We start from the raw sequence: 20067 nt of genomic DNA on the forward strand, positions 1-20067 counted from the left end.
TGTCATTTGAGAAACTATCCACAACTGCACTTCAATGGCAATTTACATTTATCTTTAGCCAATGCTATATTGTTTAAGTTATTACTATTTTTTTACTTTTATGCAAATCTATTCAGATTAACCTTTACTACAACTCACCTGATTCTGTTGAAGCAAATTAACTCAGTCAGTTGGAAGAGGGACTTCTGGACTCTCCAAACCACATTCTGGAAAACTATATAAATTTAAAACCAAGCTAAAGTAAACATTGAATATTTTTTTTACTTTCAAGGGAAAAATACCATCACTTAGAACAAAGCTTTTCCTGCCATTAACTTTATTTGACTCATGATTACCCTTAACAGTGTTATATATTTATAGATTAAAGCTTATTTAAACATTTAATGTTGACAAAAAGATTTATATTTCATTAAAACTTTATTAATTAAACACCCTCAACTATGCTGTTTAAGACCTAATGCCCCACATTACAATTTTCACAATTTCAACATACCATTCTATTCAATACATTCCTGAAAGGACTAAACTTGCAGATATGGTACCCACTAGCCTAAGCCTAGACTTCCATTCAATTTCCATACCCTAATATTTAATAGGTTTTTACCAATTGACTTCTACCCTCTAATTCTAATGTACACAACACTACTTACTGTAGATCTGCAAGTATTTTACTGCAGCTCTTTGTTGCCAGGACCTTCCACAACCTGTCATGTGAACAGTAAATATTACTAAAAAGTTATTTGCATAGCAATGTTATTTTGTTCATACCTGTACCACCAGGTTAACAGTTGCCGTTTTAAATGGCACTAACTATCTTGTTGTCCAATCTTTATTACAAACAAAGCTATAGTCATTTCAAGTCAACATCCTATACAAATTCTATTTTCCAACAACTTTAGTCATGAACATTTTTCTGGAACATTGCAAAAACTTTAATTTAACCATGTATAACATTTGAATAAAAGCAATACAAAATTTATATATACAAATTCTTATTCCATTTACTGTACCACTTACATTTTAGTGTGGGCTTTATCCACTATTCTGATGTTAGCTGGAACATTTGTGCCAGCTGCTGGTTTGAAAGGGAGGCATACCATGTGCCAATTCAGGAAGCTTTCCACGTTCCTCATTGCATGTCAGCTCAGGACCTCACTACCATGTTGGGAGGCAGTTGAAGACTAACCAATCAACATCCCAGGCTGGAGAGCAGTGCCAGCTCGGGGAGAATTTATCACCTGCAAAAAATTTAATACTCTTAACAATCTACACCATCTATCTCATCTTTACCTAGCCCCCAAACCTTACATTTGTCAGCATTAAACTGCATCTGGTAGTCTTAACCATTTCAAAACTATATAGGGCATCGGTATTTTTTTATTTGCCAATTCTGCAACTATTGCAGTCTAAACCATAATCTTGCTAATAACCGAGGTCCAAGGAGAGCTTTTAGGCACTAACAACACTTCTCCCAACTTAACCCCATTTATACTAATTTCCTTTAGTATAGCCATGACCTAATCAACTTCAGTCAGCATTCCCAATGATCCGAGCCCCTATCAATTTAGCGCCACTATCAAAATCTCTGCTGAAGTCAAGGTACACAAAATCACAAACCTTATCACTATTTCCTCAACTATGCAACCTAATCCATGAACATTTAGTAATAAAACTATGCGATTCCTATATCTAGTCATGTTTCTCAAAAAGAGTAGAGAAATGGCACTTGCAATGTTAGATTCTAGTAACTTTCCTCACAATAGACTAAGCTAATTGGTCACTAACTTAACTTTAACGCTTAACTCAAACTTTTCCTTTAAAACTTGCTATATTAGGAACTTTCCACGACCGGCCTTTACCCGACATAATTAAATAGGGTAAAAACGGTATATTAAATGCAGTAAAACTACGGTAAATTCAATATGATAAACTTGCATTCTTTAAGCATGGACTGCATATTAAGTGAACTAAACTAAATGTTAAGCACCCTGGCAAACCACTTCGTTCTATTCAATTTCTTTATTTAATCACTTTGTCCGGCTAGAATTTTTAGATTAGATTAAAGGAACACCCTCCCTGGTAACGGCTGAACTAGTTAACCAAATACAAATATTTAGGTAAAATACTTTCATAAAACCCGTCTACTTCCCCCACCAGTAGACTTGTTCAGCTAAAGGCATAATGTAATGTTCCACTTTAGTAAATAAAGACTTAAAAAAACACTACCCCATCTGTGTAGTTACCGGTTACCCGACATTCTACGCTTAAAATAACCCATCTATTCCCCATAATTGTTCGATATAACTTACCTCTCACCCGCTGGTCGAGTACACAGCAGTATATATCCTCCTCCATCACTCACCGCGTGGATACTATTTCACTCTGGCCGCAAATTGCCTCAAATCACCTACGTTGTCCATAAACATATATAGAAGAGCAACTGACCCTAACACCCGTATAGCGATCATCACATAACGGGGGAACATTAGTAGTACTGCTGTCAAAACATAGATGGCGCCAGGACAAACGGTAATTCTTATGGACTCGCCTAGTTATGCGTAGGGAATTGAGCTTCAGCTGTTTGGTCCCGCCCCTCAGCTGTATTCACCTAGTTGTACTCACCTAATTTGTGCTTGCAGGGGTTGAGTTTTGGTTCTTTGGTCCCGACTCTCAACCGTCAATCAACAGGTGTACAGGTTCCTGAGCCTATTGGGCTCTATCACATCTACATTTGAAATTGTGTATGGAGTCAGCCTCCACCACATCACTGCTTAATACATTCCATTTATTAACTACTCTGACAGTGAAAAAATTCTTTCTAATATCTCTGTGGCTCATTTGGGTACTAAGTTCCCCTTGTTCGTGTTCCACCCGTGTTAAAGAGCTGTCTTTGAAACTATCAAAATGCATATATCTTTGCTTTCACTTCAGTTATATTTATGCCAAGGGATTTAAAATTTGCCTATATTTCAGCTTCTCTGATGACATTAAAAACTTTCGTTTATCACAGTATCTACATAAAATTAACATTTATCTTCATTAGGTTGTAGTTCTCATCAATAGGGAGAGCGTCGGTAAAAAAAAAAAATTGTTTTTTCTGACCAGGGGGAAAAAGACACAGGCCGAATGGGCTTAAATTTTTTATTAGTAAATTAAATTCTACAGAGCATGTAAATAATATAAGTAGGAATTAACAAATGTAACATGTCCATGTCTGAGGACTAATTAACTTAAAATGTACCCCCGTAGTAGTAAGCATAGCCTAGACATGGCAAACACGTTCTGCAGAAACCTAATGGCAGATGAAATATAATTAGAACTAGGTATAACAGTCAGGACACAAAGGGGAAATAAAGTGTATAGACACAACACTTAACGGAGCCCTACCAAGACATAATGGGAAATCCTAGAATTAACAGGCGGGCAGAAAATACCTAGTGACTGGGGAAAACTGATATGACAAATGGGAGAAGTTTTTCCCAGGGCGTGAGGCCGGCCGCCAAGGAATAAGAAGTGTTTCCTGACTCTTACTAGCACCTAGACTGGGCAAAGGATTAGCTGCGGACAGCGGGACACTTGGGGACCGGCGCTGCACCCCCACCGCAGGCCAGCTGGCCGGACCCCCCCCGAAGGGCGAGACCCGCTGGCCGCAAGGAGGCCTCAGAGTGGCAGAGCAACAACGTCCAGGACGTAGTCAGCTGGGGGTTCCAGCTGGTTGCTGGACCCGCCATTATCTCTGATGGCGAGCCCGTCAAGAGAGCCGAGTGGCCCTGTCAATTCTAAAGGTAAGAGGGGCGTGGTTGGCTGAAGGCGAGCCTAGCTCTGCGAAGGCGGCGCGAATTAATCGCCCTGAAGAAGTGTTGCCTGTTCCTTGGGGCACGGGCCGGGTAGAACTTGCCGGGGGGCGCTCGCTGGGCTAGGGTATGCGTGCGTCCTGCGCTGTGCTTGTAGGATCCGAAGAGTGTTGATTCCTGACCATGTAAGCGATACCTGGTCCAGTCGGAGTGTGCGTCGATTTTTTGTCGCGTAGATCACCTCCCCGGGCTGAAAGATATAAGGCAGTAAGGGTGGGCAGAAGCGGCATGCAGTGTTATCGTGACAGGCAAGAGCACAGACGAGAGGTAAACCCTAGCTGAATCAATACGGAGACGAAAAACGGGGGGAGGGGGCCCAGCAGCAGGAATTAAGAGATTCCATAATTAACAATCCTGGATGAATAAGAGTTTTCCGAATAATTATACTGTAGCAATGAAGGGGGCTAACAATTCTAAGAATCTTCCAGCAAACGGAAGGGGGAAGTACCTTTGCTATGAGCAAAGGTGGGAGAAAGCCAGTAGGAGAAACGGCAAGGAAGCACAAAGCAACTATAAACAGGGATAATACGAAACACTATAAATCTTGATAATATAAACAATGCATATACCAAGAACGGGTATATACAACAAAGCAATATATACATAAACAATACAATGGAATAAGAACCAATTCTTAAAGCCAAATCTATAACATGCTTGTGTCCTAAGCGGATGTAGAATGTGAGCGGGGAACATTACCCTTGGTCTCCATCCCATCTCTGCCTCCAGACGGGTGATAGGGCTGAATAGAAGCCAAGGAGTCTGCCTTAAGTGGCCGCTGAGTGTAGTCTTGTGTTGTCAATGAGCGTCTGCAAGCCGCAGCTAGTACGCCGTGAACTTCGGCTACATCTTTTAGAACAGGAGCAAAGTGAAATCGACGGCAGGGAACTGGCATCCAGTAACTGTACTCCATACTCATCATCAAGAAGTGTATTTTACCAGCATTGTAATATAAATTAAGAATAAAAGCTTAACTGGATTACGGACCCATAATCAAAATAAGAGCCATCACTAATTATCATGACAAATTGTCTAGGCTACACTTCCGCCTTCGACAAGCTGCCGCCGGAGGTGGGTATAGTTTATTGTACACCCCCGCACCCCCAGTCCTGGAAGGGCGGGCATTGGGATGTGGACATGTGAACCATTACACCCCCACCCCCCACACACACACACACATACACTCCTCTCCTGTTAATAATAATACTAATAATAATAAAAATTAAAAATAATAACGTTAATAAATATTATAATTAAAACACACTGTAATACCCTAGTGCTTGAATGAAGGTGAAGGAAAGACCCAATAAATGTGAAAGTGTATTAAAAACCAAATTTTCGTTGGGTGAGCTGGCAGGTGAGCACCACCTGCCAGCTCACCCAGTAATGAACATCACCTGCACACTGCACCGAACCACTTGCCAGCAGGTGCAGAAGTACGATGGAGAGAGCAAAGTATATAATATTTCAAGTATAATATTAAAGATATATTTAGGATTTAATGTTTTCCTATAAAGTTTCAATAATACCTTTATTTGATTTTTTGTATTATTTTCTACCACAGACGTGGCCACACATTAACAATGCTAATCAGCATATATACATTTTCTTCTGTCCGCCATGGACTCTAACCCTTTCCACTACCGCCCACAAGATGGGTATAGGGTGCATAATATAAGAACTAAACTAACTCCATGGATAGGGTTAGAGATTTGTTAAACATATAGTTCAGGGATTTATTGAACAATCAACCACATAAGGTGATTGTAGTGCTTTTAAAATGCTAGGCTAAGCTACATACGTAAATACATAAATACACAGATTTACGTATGCCCTACATAAAGTGTTCGATGTGTCTTTTACATAGTGTCATTAACGTGCATTTACAAAGGTGAAATGGAATTCTGATCAGCTTCCACATATACTTTATACACATACATATACACACACAGACATATGCGTACATATACATATATATACATACATATATACACACATACATACACATATATTTGTCTCTTTTACTCTGACAAGGTGAGATAACTGATAGAGAAACTAGTGTGCAATTAAGCACTTAATCACTGAAGGTGATTAAGGTGCTTTCACAAGCTCACGTTATAGAGTTACATCACATACATTCATTGTATAATTAATACGTTACATGGTCAATCTAGGGTACAAGTCCAATATATCATCAAGTGTTCCAGTACTCAAATAGTAATTACAGTTCAGCATACCTTAGCCCAGGAGGGCGAAAGTCAGTCAGTATGGGACATTCTACAATATAATGTTCAAGGGAGTGCATATTTCCTCTTTCACAAAGTTGACACATTGTGTACTCGACATTTGGGTTTTGAGAAAGCTGCCAGGTACGTCTATATCCCAAGCGTATTCTGGCCACTATAACATCACATTGCTGGGTTCTTGTTCCATTAATCCTGTATGTGAATGTCTCCGCACGATATCTATCATAATATTTACCCTCGACTGCGGCGGTAACTTTATGGTCAGGAAGCCACAAATATTTACAGTTCAAGTTCAAGTATGTTTATTGAGACAAGAAAAAAATACATCTCAAAGGGATAGAGTAACTTAGGCTATTTCTACCCCCTCTACTTCAAGTCCCTCAAGGGGCGCACAAATTCAGTAAGTACAAATAGACAATTAACATTACAAGAATCCCATTTAACGTTGCAGGTTAATATAGTAAGTACAGCATATAATTGTTACACTCTTGAGGCAAAGTGCTTGTAGCTCCTAAGTATACTGTCTATCATACCATTATCACACATACAAACAATTTGATGTGGTACATTACTTATTTCCTTATTTCTATAGTTATCAATAAGTTGACGCTCTAATACATAATGTTCTAAGGTGTGGGCGTGCGGCATACTACATAATTTACAATCCTTATCATTTTCACTTACATCAACTCCGTATTGACAGATATATTTGTATCCTAATCTTAATCTCATGTAAATTGAATCCTTCCAAGTTGACTTTCCTTTACCATAGGTGAAGGACGAGTTTGTGTTTATTACTGAATAATTCTTAAGTGTGTTACTACTATCCACTATTGCCATTCTTTTTATCATTTCTTCATCTTCATCTTCATTTCCTCTTATTAATGTTATATATACATGTACACATAATCATACATACATGTACATATATATACATATGCGGTAAATCCAGAGAAATGAAATATGGAATTTTCCGCATACAAATGATTATTGTTTCGTGATCGTCAATTGCATATATACATATACATACATATGCATTCACATACATATTCAATCACCCACACAAATACACACATCAATAATCTTTGTATCACAAGTGATTCAACAAGAGGCTCACAAGTCACTATACTAGGCACTTTACATCTATGGTGAGTCGTCCAATTACTAGTCTTGCTCTACACCCACCCAACTGGGCGGCAGCTTAACAGTCATGCGCTCCACACCCACCCAACTGGGCGGCAGCTTAACAGTCATGTGCTCCACACCCACCCAACTGGGCGGCAGCTTTACAGTCATGTGCTCCACACCCACCCAACTGGGCGGCAGCTTAACAGTCATGTGCTCCACACCCACCCAACTGGGCGACGGCTTTACAATCATTTGCATGAATTACTTACAGTAAGCAAATTTTAGATACTTCGCTAAGATTTTGGGCAGCACATCATTATAAATGAAGCACTTACACTTTTCTTGGACACCAATGATGGTGTTATCTCTGAATTCCGCGATTTTTTTTAAATTCCAGTACTGTATATAATGACACAAAGTATGCGAATAGTTCTGCAATAGTGATCCTATCCTGCGTCATAATTTACATACATATCTACTTCTGTTTTGTGTATTAAAATTACTACATTTTTATGTTAATTTATTTCTGTAAATGATGATGATGATAAATTTCAATAAATGTAAGTAAGAACATAAGAACGGAAACTGGTCGCGTAAATGGAAATGGTTGGGTACATTTCCTTTCACCTAATGCGACTATTCATGTGTCCGGACACTGGCGATGGTGGTATTGCCTATTTATTTGACCATATATTTGCTTTCATTTAAGATATGTTTTCCTTGAAATGTATTTACATTATCGTCTACATCTGTCTTTATTCCGAAATAAAAACCTTTGACATTACTTTGCATATATGTACATTAATTATAAAATTGATTGGCTTGTGTGCAGGCCTTCACACTCCCTGAGCGAGCCATCAAGTAACTATAAAAAGGCATATATCTTCACTTTCACTTCAGTTATATTTATACCAAAATATTAACATGCAGCTTATATGTCTTTCTGATGACATAAAAAACTTCGTTTTTTACAATATCTAGATTCAATTAACATTGATCTTCAAAAGGTCGTAGTTCCCATCGAAAGGGAGAGCGTCGGCCAAGAAGCCTTGTTTAAAATATGAATATTTTTCCTCTCTAATAAGGTATAATCTCTGTGATGCATTAACACAAACTATTTTATATCTGCCTTTCTGATAACATATACAAATATAATCTTTATTTGTGAATATTTGTTAATTAAGCAATATATCAGAGAGCGTGTAGGGATCGGTGTTCTATGAACGAAAAGGACATGAGTAGTTTAAATAGCGAACGCATACCAACGAATAACGCTAGTATCTATATAGAAGGGATGGAGGGGAGGAAGGGATGGAGGGGAGGAAGGGATGGAGGTAAGGAGGGAGAAATGGAGGTAAGGAGGGAGGGAGGGAGGGAAGGTTGAATGGAGGGAGGGAGCTGGGAGGGATGGAAGGAAGGAGGGAGCTGGGAGGGATGGAAGGAAGGAGGGAGGTAGGGAAGGAAAGGATGGAGGCGAGGGAAGGAGGGATGGAGGGATGGAGGGGGAGGGAGGGAGGGAGGGAGGGATGGAGGGAGGGATGGAGGGAGGGAAGGAGGGAGAGATGGAGGGAGGGGAGGAGGGAGAGATGGCAGGAGGGAGGGAGGGAAGGAGGGAGAGATGGAAGGAGGGAGGGAGGGAGGGAAGGAAGGACAAAGTGATGGAGGGGGGGGGTGGTTGGATGGAGAGAGGGAGGTGGGAAGGAGGGAGGGAGGGAGGGATGGTTGGATGGAGGGAGGGTAGCTGGGAAGGAGGGAGGGTAGCTGGGAGGGAGGGATGGTTGGATGGAGGGAGGGAGCTGGGAAGGAGAGAGGGAGGGATGGTTGGATGGAGGGAGAGAGGGAGCTGGGAAGGAGGGAGGGAGGGAGGGAGGGAGGGATGGTTGGAGGGAGGGATGGTTGGATGGAGGGAGGGAGCTGGGAAGGAGGGAGGGAGGGAGGGAGGGAGGGAGCTGAGAAGGAGGGAGGGATGGTTGGATAGAGGGAGGGATGGTTGGAGGGAGGGATGGTTGGATGGAGAGAGGAAAGAAGAGAGGGGAGGGAGGGATGGAGCACAATGGATGTTGAAGTGAAGCAGAGACAGCGTGTGTATGGGAAGTATGGGGGTGGGGGTGGGGGTGGGGTGCCAGTGGTGGGGAAGGGAAGAGATAAGCCTAACACTTGACCCAGTTAACCAGATGTTTCTTAATTAAATTCTGGATGTACATCATATATATTTTTGCTTACAGATTTTGTTTAGTAATAATATTAGGATAATAAAAAGTTATAAAATACTTCTTTATTAGATGGAGATTCTCCAGGCTGTCTCTGGCTGGCTGGCAGTCTACTGAGCCATTTCCCAGAAGGGTCTTGGGGGGGGGGGGGGAGGCAGAAAGTGAGGGTGTGGGGGGGAGAGGTTCAGTGAGGGTGAGGGAGGGGATGAAAGGGGTAGGTGGCCTGCTTGCCATGTGAGGACCCTCTGATGCCAAGACAAACCCAATACCGACCTTCTGTAATATCGACCACCAGACCGTTATATGAGGCTCTACATACCGGTCTCCCAAACCGGTCGTTATTACCGGCAGATCGGTATAAAAGAGGCCGTTAAATTGAGTGGATACTGCATAACCCCTTTCCTCCTTCCCACCTCTCCATCGTCTCCCTCAAGCCAGCAACGACTCTTCATAAGGTAAAGTAAACATGAAAACAATACAACAAAATATTTATAATTACATGTGCAGTATTATATTTACATAATAAAATGTCATACAAGTATGGATGTTTTTGGGAGTGGAACAGATTAAATTTATTTCCTTTATTTTAAATGGGGAAATTTATTTCTGAAGACGAGTTTTCCACATAACGAGCTCGGTGCCAGAACTGATTAAACGCGTTAATCGAGGTGCCACTGTAGATGCAAAATGCCAAATTGTGATTTTTGAAAATTGCTCAGCTTGTAGTACAAGATAACCTTATTGACTGTAAACAACTATAACTGCAGAAATTTTTAATGGAACTAGGCCAACTCCATTACATCCATACAGATGTATTATCATATTTGCATCATTTGTATAAAAACCAGGAGATAACCAAAATCAACATTTGATGAAAACTACATTATCCAAGGGATCAATATATGACAAATGCACAATAATGTGCACTGTGAATAACATAGATGTTTTGACCCATGGTGCACATGATGTCCAGTCATATTAGGTATCCCATAACATTTAACCCTTAACCCCTGGGGAGGTTTAAGTGTAAATTAATGATTTGACAGATTTGCATCTAGTGTCATTTTCCTCTACTGATGCCAAACAGTTGCATTTATCAATCTGAAACTCCTGTACTGAAAGCAAGACGTCCTGATAGCAGTCGAGGATAGGATGTTAAAGCTATTGTTTTGAAATTTTTTTAAAACTAAACTGCTACATTTAAGGACTTTTTGTGATTGTAAACACTGTAAGTTATACTGTACTTTTCCCATGAAAGTTGGGGGTCCCTGTATGCTTAACTAGATGAGATTTTCCTGAAATCTTTTAGTTGTTGAAGACTGTCAAGAGCTTTCTCTTGAATATGAATTTTCATATGGTTAACTAGCTTAGTTTTGCCCAAGAAACCTTTCAAACACTTTGAACACTGATATGATTGTTTCTTGTTATGAATGGTCATCATGTGCTTTACTAAATAACTTTTTTGCAAAAAACCTGTAGAACACTTTGAACACTTGTATGGTTTCTCACCAGAATGAACTTTCATATGATTTATTAAGTTTGATTTCATTGAAAAATTCTTCTGACATTCTGAACAACTGAATGGTTTTTCTCTTGTATGAAGAAGCATGTGTTGAACTAGACCACTATGTTGTGTAAATGCTTTCAAACATTCTGAGCACTGATATGGCTTCTCTCCTGTATGTAATCTTGTGTGTTTTATTAGACCAGCTTTAACTGCGAATTCTTTGGAACACACTGAGCATTGAAATGGCTTTTCTCCAGTGTGAACTCTCATGTGTGTCATCAGATGTCCTGTTTGTTTAAAAGCTTTTTGACATACTGAACACTGATATGGTTTTTCCCCTGTATGAACTCTCCTATGTTTTATAAATGAAGATATATCTAAGAAGTCTTTTAAACACAGTGAACACTGATAGGGTCTCTCTCCTGTATGGATCCGTTCATGAACTGATAGTGTGTGTTTCTGAGTAAAATACTTTTGACACACTGAACACTGATAGGATTTTTCTCCTGTATGGAGTTTTTTGTGAACTGCTAGACAATGTTTTTGTGAAAAACATTTTAGACACTCAGAACACCTGTATGGTTTCTCACCTGTATGAGTTCTCTGATGAACAGTTAAACGATAATTATTTTTAAATTTTTTTAAACACACTGAACATTGTTGTTTCTTTTCTGGAGGGGCATTCATATTGGCTTGAAAAGTGGAATTACTCCAAACTTTTATACACTGATGATTTTCACTTGTACACTATGAGCTTTTTGTGTACAATATTACTAGAGTGCTCATGATAGTTCATGATATTGCAGAACATATTAATGAGCTTTATGAACAAAAATGTTTAAACACTTATCATTTTCAAACTGGATTTTCTCTCAACTGAAAATACTAGACAAAAAAAATTGGTATTTTTTCTCCTTCAAAAAAAGTCATGGTAGATAAATTCTAATAATGAATACCTATATTAAAAAAAACTTTGGTAGAGCCTTCCGATATGATTTTATTCTACCTGAATTTGAAAGTCACTATAGCAAACTTGCAATAATTTTTAAATAACTGGATCTCAGCTTCTATGTCATGTGAAATCTCACCTGCTCAAATTTGAGTAACTTTTGTTGAACTAATGCTGAACAGCAATATAACCGCAACTATAGTATGTTCTTCTGTTATGTATGTTGTCAATGGGATTCACTTACAATATCAAGCAGTGAAGTTAATTTTACAGTGACTCAAGATAAATCATAAAGAATCAAATTATATTAGACAAAAACTCAAAACAGCATTTGACCATAAATTTAGGTACCTAATTACATGTACCCATATCGACTTTCTGGTGGCAACGTCAATGTATTGTTGATAAAGTTATCTCATCAAAAAGTACTATTAACTTTATGAATATTAATAAACTCAAAAGCTTGTAATAATATTCATTATATATTAGCACTAAAAACTTATTTAAAATAAAACTCCAGAATAATGACTGAAAGGTCAAGAATACTTATGAAGACAATATGATCAACTATATCAAATATATTTGAGTACTGTCAATTTGATAGAGATGTGATTAAGTTTGATGGAAGAAAAAATTAGTTCCTTAAACTGCACTAAGAAAGGTAAGATAGTAATCCAGTCAAATATTATTTTATAGATTGTATTTCACTGTAAATTTTAAATTGAAAGTCTTAAGCTAGAAATTTGACTTCACATACACATTACTAAATATTTATGCAAATTATAAGTATTGTATAACATGCTGATACCATATGTCCAGTGCTTTTGATGAATCGGGTTTTGATGATGTAAACCTGGATGACGAGTGATAATCCTTTATGTATAAAATATGGATATGTGGAGCAAACATTACACTGGTTGTTAAGGAAGCAAGTACAATAATCAGGATGCTAAGTTCAACTTTAAGATGCTAACAGACATAATTAATACTGTTTCTGACACCTTAGTACTTAGACACCACCTCACCTCTATGAAAACTTGACACTGATGTTATTTGTACTTAGTATTTCTTTCAATAGCTTGAGCTTGGAGACACTTGAGAGTTAGCACTATATTGTCCTACCACCAGTGTATGGATGACCTGCAAAAAGAAAAGTTCACAAACAATCAGAACTTGTGAAGCCTTTACTGTTTATTCAGATTAAATTGTGACCTGGGAAGATTCATTTAGCAATGAATACTGAAAACTTCATTACAAGTGCATTAAGAACTAATTTATTTGTAAGTGAAGCATCTTAAAACATAGCTTTAATCAAATACTCCTATAGTTACAGAGCCTTTTCAGAAAATAAATGTTTTATTTACAAAAAAGCAAATGAAGGAGAGAACGTGTTGTAATATAATAGGCATGTCTTTGCATCTGAGCAGATATAAACCAACTTCTTAGTCTAATTCACTGCACAAAATAATAATGCACAGTGATATGATTCTAAATAATTATATAACTACTGTAAATAATTTATATTTTTAATGGCAAGATATCAAAACAGGGTGGTGTAAGGTGCAAAGACTGATAAAATAAGCAAAGTAAAAGTAATGAACATAGGTTTTAGTAAGTTGTATTTGTAGTGGTGACTGCAAGTGTGGCATTGCACTGGGTGAGGTGGTGGGAGTTAGGTAATGCTCAGAGGGAAGATAGAAGGAGAAGAGGAAAAAGAAAGGGAATAAAGGAGCTTAAGAGCTTTCAACATGTCTACACAAAATAAGTAAGTTTGCAGAATGAGGGTGGCAGACAATTGCAATACAGTATTAGATAATATGGTAGTCAACACTCCCAATGTAACTACACAAAAAGAAGCAGTAAGACCAGACTTGATATCACCATGGCTACTGAAGAAGGCTGGGATACTATCTAGAAACCTACCTGCAATACTATACAAACCTGAGCTAAAGTGGTCATGCAGAAGTTTGGACAAGAATGAAGCTATCCAAACCAGAGGTCGAGAATATACCATAGATCTGCCAAGTGCTGCTTGGGAACACTGTCTGAAGAGGTTAACTCTGCAACACCATAGTCCAACCACATGGGAATGACTGAGGTGCTGAGGGAAGGACTTGATCCAACACACCTGAACCTAACAGAGGAGGGGACCATTTTGACCAACTTCTCCAAAGACCTAGAGAGAGACTACCTGGTAAGCCCACAAGCCATGAGACCAGGAACTAGCAAAATGGGCTAGACATCCCCCCTACAGCACTATCAAAGGGGCTAATCATGAAAGTGCCAGTACAAAAACCCACAAGCAGAACCACCCTTCAGCAACACACAATAGTGAGGAGCAGAGGCTGTAACAGCTGAAAGATGTTCAAGAGCCCGAGAATTCAACTGTGCCAAGGGACTAGATTAACTCTATTACATCCATGCAGATGTATTAACCTATACAGTATTTACATCATTTATATACAAAAACAGATGATACCCCAAATCAACATATGAAAACTGCATACCCGAGGTATCAGTGTATGACAATAATTGCAATTAAACCTTTGCACTACAAATAACATCTTGAGAGGTTTCACCTATAATATACATACATCACATCCAGAGGCATCCAGGAAGTGGGTGCACTGTACTGAAAAGGGTTCAACTATGGAAGAATTTTGTACTGATAGGCTTTACCTGTCTCGCTAATCACGTTGGTTGTGAAAGTCCTTTAAAGCAAATGGAATGCAATACAGAGGTCCTTTTCAGGATTCTCTACATCAAATATTTATTTATGCATAGACCTAAAAAGTATGGGACTTGGGGCAAGTGTCTTGTGCAAGTATCTCAACTACATTATTAGCATGGCAATGCTCAAAAGGGATCGATGCAAACCCGAAATGTATGAAAATATAATTTTATTTAAAGAACTTATGTACTAATACAGAGAGCTACTTTACTACAGTAATTGGTGCTCTCAAAAGCTAATACAGGTAATGCATCAGACCCCCCCCCTTAAACGTTTCACCAACCGATTATGCGGCAACACTCGTCAACAGTCTTGTCGTAACACTCGTGGAAAACCAATCACTGCTGGTCACTAGGGACTTAGGCGAGATCCTTCCAGATACTAGGGAACACTTGATGACATGCAAAATTAATCACAATTAATGACATGCACATAAGCCAACACTTGTAGTGTGTTACATATATAATCACCGTCCTGGCTGAATGACTTATTACTCAAAAGTATAACTATCACCATTAAAACTTGATACTACATCTACCCATTGCCAGTGAGAAAGAACAAATAATCCAAATAGAGTATCAGTACTTTGAATATACTTGGCCTGCACACATACATACTCAGTCAACATAGATCTAAATGGTTGGCTCCTTGAGGCAGCTCACAAGTGGGCTAGTGTATTGCTCTCGTTCACTTGCATTCACCGCATGTGATATCTTAGCAAGATCACTCACACACTGGCAATGGACAACTGGCTGGTCGGCGCAAGTGTGGCATGAGAGATGAACTTGAGAACAGTGACGTGTGTTTACAGGACAATGGATCACAACTTGTGCTTGTGAAATGTGTGAGCTTCACTATTCACTCGGTTGATCAAACGGGTTCACACAACAGGATAAGTGGCAGACAGTAATGGCTAGAATTTATCTATCTTTCCTCAGATTTAAGCTTTCCACACTTCAATTTTCTATCATTGCATGTTTCATATATTGTACTATAACCTTGTTACTTTACTGTCAGTTTCTGTAATGATTACTTAGATAAATCACAGTGATAGGTACTCTATATAGTCTGTTACACCTGGCATTACCCATTGTGATTTTCGTTTCTTGTCAGTTACTCTTCAATAGTTTACAGTATTTGCATTGTGGGATTGCTTGCCACTCAAAGACAATTTACACACAGTTGAGATAACTTGATGTTACCTTAGGACTTGTGGTGGTCTACCTATTTGGTTGGTAGCCATTTCCAATGCATCCTAATGTAACAGTAGTACTGGTGAGAATGAGGATCTAACATATGGTAATGCTTCTCAAGCTTTCCAGGGTTTTGTCTCCTGATTCTACCAATCTGGTTGATGGGGCTCTGGGAGTTCTTCTACTCTCCAAGGCCAGGCTTGACTTGTGAGAGGTTGGTCCATCAGGCTGTTGTTTGGAGCAGCCTGCAGGCCCACATACCCACCACAGCCCAGTTGGTCCGGAACGTCTTTTAGAAAACAGTCTAGTTTTCTCTTGAAGATGTCCATGGTTGTTCCAGCAACCATGGACATCAGCCGCGGACCTCTGATGTTTATACAGTGTTCTCTGATTGTGCCTATGGCACCTCTGTTCTTCACTGGTTCTATTCTGCATTTTCTTCCATATCGTTCACTCCAGTACGTTGTTATTTTACTGTGTAGATTAGGGACCTGGCCTTCCAGTGACTATTACAACTTCCAATCAGAGAATCACTTACTACAATATGGGCATGCTAGCTTTCTCATAGGTTGCCATAAGTCACACGGGCCTGGTGACATCACAGCTGCATCATGGCCTGCTGAGGCAGCCGACCTGACCTGAGGTAATCCCTTGGGATCAACTGGAGCAACAGAGTATACTGCACTACATTCAACACTGACCAAGACACTAACAAATATAGTACAGAGTAATACAGCTTCCTTCTTCCTTCAGCTCCCTAACTCCTTACTAAGTGGACACACAGTGACTTCTGCAACATCAAAATGCAGCTCAAGGCATGGGCTCTCAGAGTCCAAATGCAATCCAGTTTTAAGGAAGATAGCTACTGTGCACATTGCTGTGATTCTCTGAGCAAACAGGGTTCTATTTCAGACTCCTGTTGCCCATGCAACAGCCCTACATTATGTAACTAGAAGTCAGTGGCGGGAGCTGAGACCCCTCTCTCTCAAAATTTAACTGTTACCCCTCCCCCCCACCAGGGGTTAAAGGCTAATGAAAAATGAATTAATGCTGACATTTAGATCTACCTCATAAGGTCATATTTTCCTCTATGGACACCAAATGGTTATATCTACCAAGTTTAAACTTCTGCTCTGAAACCCAGAAATCTTGATAACATTGCAGGACATGATGTTTTGAGGCAATTTTTTAAATTTAACTGCTTCACTCAGGGATTTTTTGTGAAGCAAATATTCCTGCTTATTATGAAGGGTTAAATTTAATATAAATTTCATATCTTGCACAACCATAATTTATATTGCACTTTTCCTGCTAGAGTTGGGGATCCTCATATGTTTAACTTGGTATTTTCCTAAAGTCTTTTAGTTGTTGAACATTGCTAGGGGTTTTGTCTTGAACATGAATTTTCATATGGTTAACTAGATCGATTTTGCCCAAGAAACCTTTTAGACACTTTGAACACTGATATGATGGTTTCTTGTTATGAACGCTCATGTGCTTTACTAAATGACTTTTTTTCAAAAAACATTTAGAACACTTTGAACACTTAAATGGTTTTTCACCAGCATGAAGTTTTATATGATTTATTAAGGTTGATTTGCTTGAGAACTCCTTCAGACATTCTGAACACCCAAATGGTTTTTCTTTTGTATGAAGAGCCATGTGTTGAACTAAACCACTATGTTGTGTAAAGGCTTTCCAACATTCTGAGCACTGATATGGTTTCTCTCCTGTATGTAATCTTGTGTGTTTTACTAGAGCAGATTTAACTGCAAATTCTTTGGAACAAACTGAGCATTGAAATGGTTTTTCTCCAGTGTGAACTCTCATGTGTGTCAGTAGATGTCCTGTTTGTTTAAAACCTTTTTCACACACTGAACACTGATATGGTTTTTCCCCAGTATGAACTCTCCTATGTTTTGAAAATGAAGATCTGTCTAAGAAGTCTTTCAAACACAGTGAGCATTGATACGGCTTTTCTCCTGTATGGATACGTTTATGAATCGTTAGATTATATCTTTGTGTAAAATATTTTAGACACACTGGACACTGATAAGGTTTCTCTCCTGTATGAACTTTCTTATGAATTGATAGATTATATTTTTGTGTAAAATATTTTAGACACACTAGACACTGATAAGGTTTCTCACCTGTATGAACTCTCTGATGTACCGTTAGACGATAATTATCTTTAAATTTTTTTAGACACACTGAACATTGAAGTTTCTTTTCTCTGGGGGCATTCATATTTGCTTGTAAAGTGGAATTAATCAAAACTTTTATACACAAAGACCACTGATGATCTTCACTTATACACTATGAGCTTTGTGTGTATTACTATAGTGCTCATGACAGTTTATGATATTGTAGAACACACAATATTTTTGAGTCTTATGAACAAAATATTAAAAAAAAAAACTTATCATTTACATACTGTGGATTTTCTCTCAACTGAAAATACTACAAAAATTGGTATATTTTTCTTAAATAAAAATAGTCCTGGTAGATAAATTCTAATAATGAATACCTATATTATATAAAACTTTGGCAGAGCCTTCTGATATGATTTTATTCTGCTTGAATTTTAATGTTACTATAACAAATGTACAGCTATTTGTAAATAAAACCCTGAATCTCGGCTTTTATGTTACGTGAAATCTCACCTGTTCAAATCTGAGTAAATTCTGTTGTATAAAATGCTGCTACTCCCTGTCCAGTGCTTGTGATGAATCGGTAAACTTGGATAACAATGGGCGATAATCCTTTATGTATAAAATATGGATATGTAGAGCAAACATTATACTGGTTGTTAAGGAAGCATCAGGATGCCAAGTTCAACTTTAAGATGCTAACAGACATAATTAGTACTATTTATTACACCTTAGTACATACACATTTTCACCTCTATGAAAACTTGGCACTGATGTTATTTGTACTTTGTATTTCTTCCAATCACTTGAGCTTGGAGACACTTGAGAGTTAGCACTATATTGTCCTACCACCAGTGTATGGATGACCTGCAAAAAGAAAAGTTCACAAATAACCAGAACTTGTGAAACTTTTACTGCTCAGACATTCAGATTAAATAGTGACCTGGGAAGATTCATTTAGCAATGAATACTGAAAACAACATTACAAGTGCATTAATAAATAATTTATTTGAAGTGAAGCATGTTAAAACATAGCTTTAACCAATACTCTTATAATTACAGAGCCTTTTTAGAAAATAAATGTTTTATTTGCAAAAAGCAAATCAGGAAAATAACATGTTGCAATATAATAGTCTTTGCATTTGAGGAGATATAAACCAACTTCTTATATTATAATTCACTATACAAAATAATAATGCACAGTGATATTATTCTAAATTATCAAATACAGAAGCTAAATCATTTATGTTTTAATGGCAAGATATCAGAACAGGGTGGTGTAAGGTGCAAAGGCTGGTAAAATGAGCAAAGTAAAAGTAATGAACATAGGTTGTTGTAAGTTGCGTTTGTATTAGTTTTTATATTTGGGTAGTGCTCGGAGGGAAAATAGAAGAAAGGAGAAGAGGAAAGAGTAGAAGGAATAAAGGAGCTTAAGAGGTTTCAACATGTCTACACAAAATACTGTAAATAAGTTTGCAGAAAGAGGTTGGCAGACAATTGCAATATTAGATAATATGGTAGTCAACACTTCCAATAACAACAGTCAACACTAACTGAACACAAAAGAAGCAGTAAGACCAGACTTGTTATCACCATGTCTACTGAAAGAGGCTGCGGGGCACTTTGCCACCCACTATCTAAAACTTTCAATAAAACACAAAACCAGAGATCTAGAAATATGGAAAATTGTATGTAATCCTAATATTTATATAAAAAAAAAAAACTAAATTACAGACCATTGTTACTAACATGAATTCCTGCTAAAGTGCTGAAGATGAACTTGTAACAGGAGGATAACTTGATTTAGGAGAAAATCAAGGCTGCAAAAATGTAACAGAAAAAATGAGAGAGGGAAGATAAGGGGCCAATCGTCTCTGGTTTCCAAATGGCTTCGGGTGTAAAAGCATGATGTATTCATGACATTATGGGCCTAGCTGATAAGTGCAAGCCTATTCTATCTAATTTGGGTAAATATTAGTGCCTGCGTTCCATTCGTTCATTCATAGACTGGACTGTTTGTTCCTTAGGAACGATTGTAGTGGTTGAAGCAAGCCTGCCAAACCATCCTGAACCCATTGTCTGTCTGACGTACATGATCC

The 20067-nt window shown here is 38.3% G+C and overlaps 1 protein-coding gene across 12 annotated transcripts in view; it reads right to left on the reverse strand.

Moving 5' to 3' along the window:
• LOC123745652 (zinc finger protein 271) overlaps nt 1-20067 on the reverse strand; it is a 41310-nt gene that overhangs the window by 945 nt on the left and 20298 nt on the right. For 2 of the 12 annotated variants that reach the window (XM_069312027.1, XM_069312022.1), the window contains exons 1-6: nt 14909-18475; nt 12920-13034; nt 2310-4044; nt 1018-1238; nt 651-704; nt 139-206 (exon numbers count right to left, since the gene is read on the reverse strand). In XM_069312027.1, coding sequence (XP_069168128.1) covers nt 17154-18065 — 912 coding nt within the window. In that variant the 5' untranslated portion in view covers nt 18066-18475 and the 3' untranslated portion in view covers nt 139-206; nt 651-704; nt 1018-1238; ... (1 more) ...; nt 12920-13034; nt 14909-17153. The other 10 variants (XM_069312028.1, XM_069312026.1, XR_011224277.1 and 7 more) reach the window with 9 other exon arrangements.

Source organism: Procambarus clarkii, chromosome 71, assembly GCF_040958095.1.
Source record: "Procambarus clarkii isolate CNS0578487 chromosome 71, FALCON_Pclarkii_2.0, whole genome shotgun sequence".
NCBI classification, from domain to species: domain Eukaryota; kingdom Metazoa; phylum Arthropoda; class Malacostraca; order Decapoda; family Cambaridae; genus Procambarus; species Procambarus clarkii.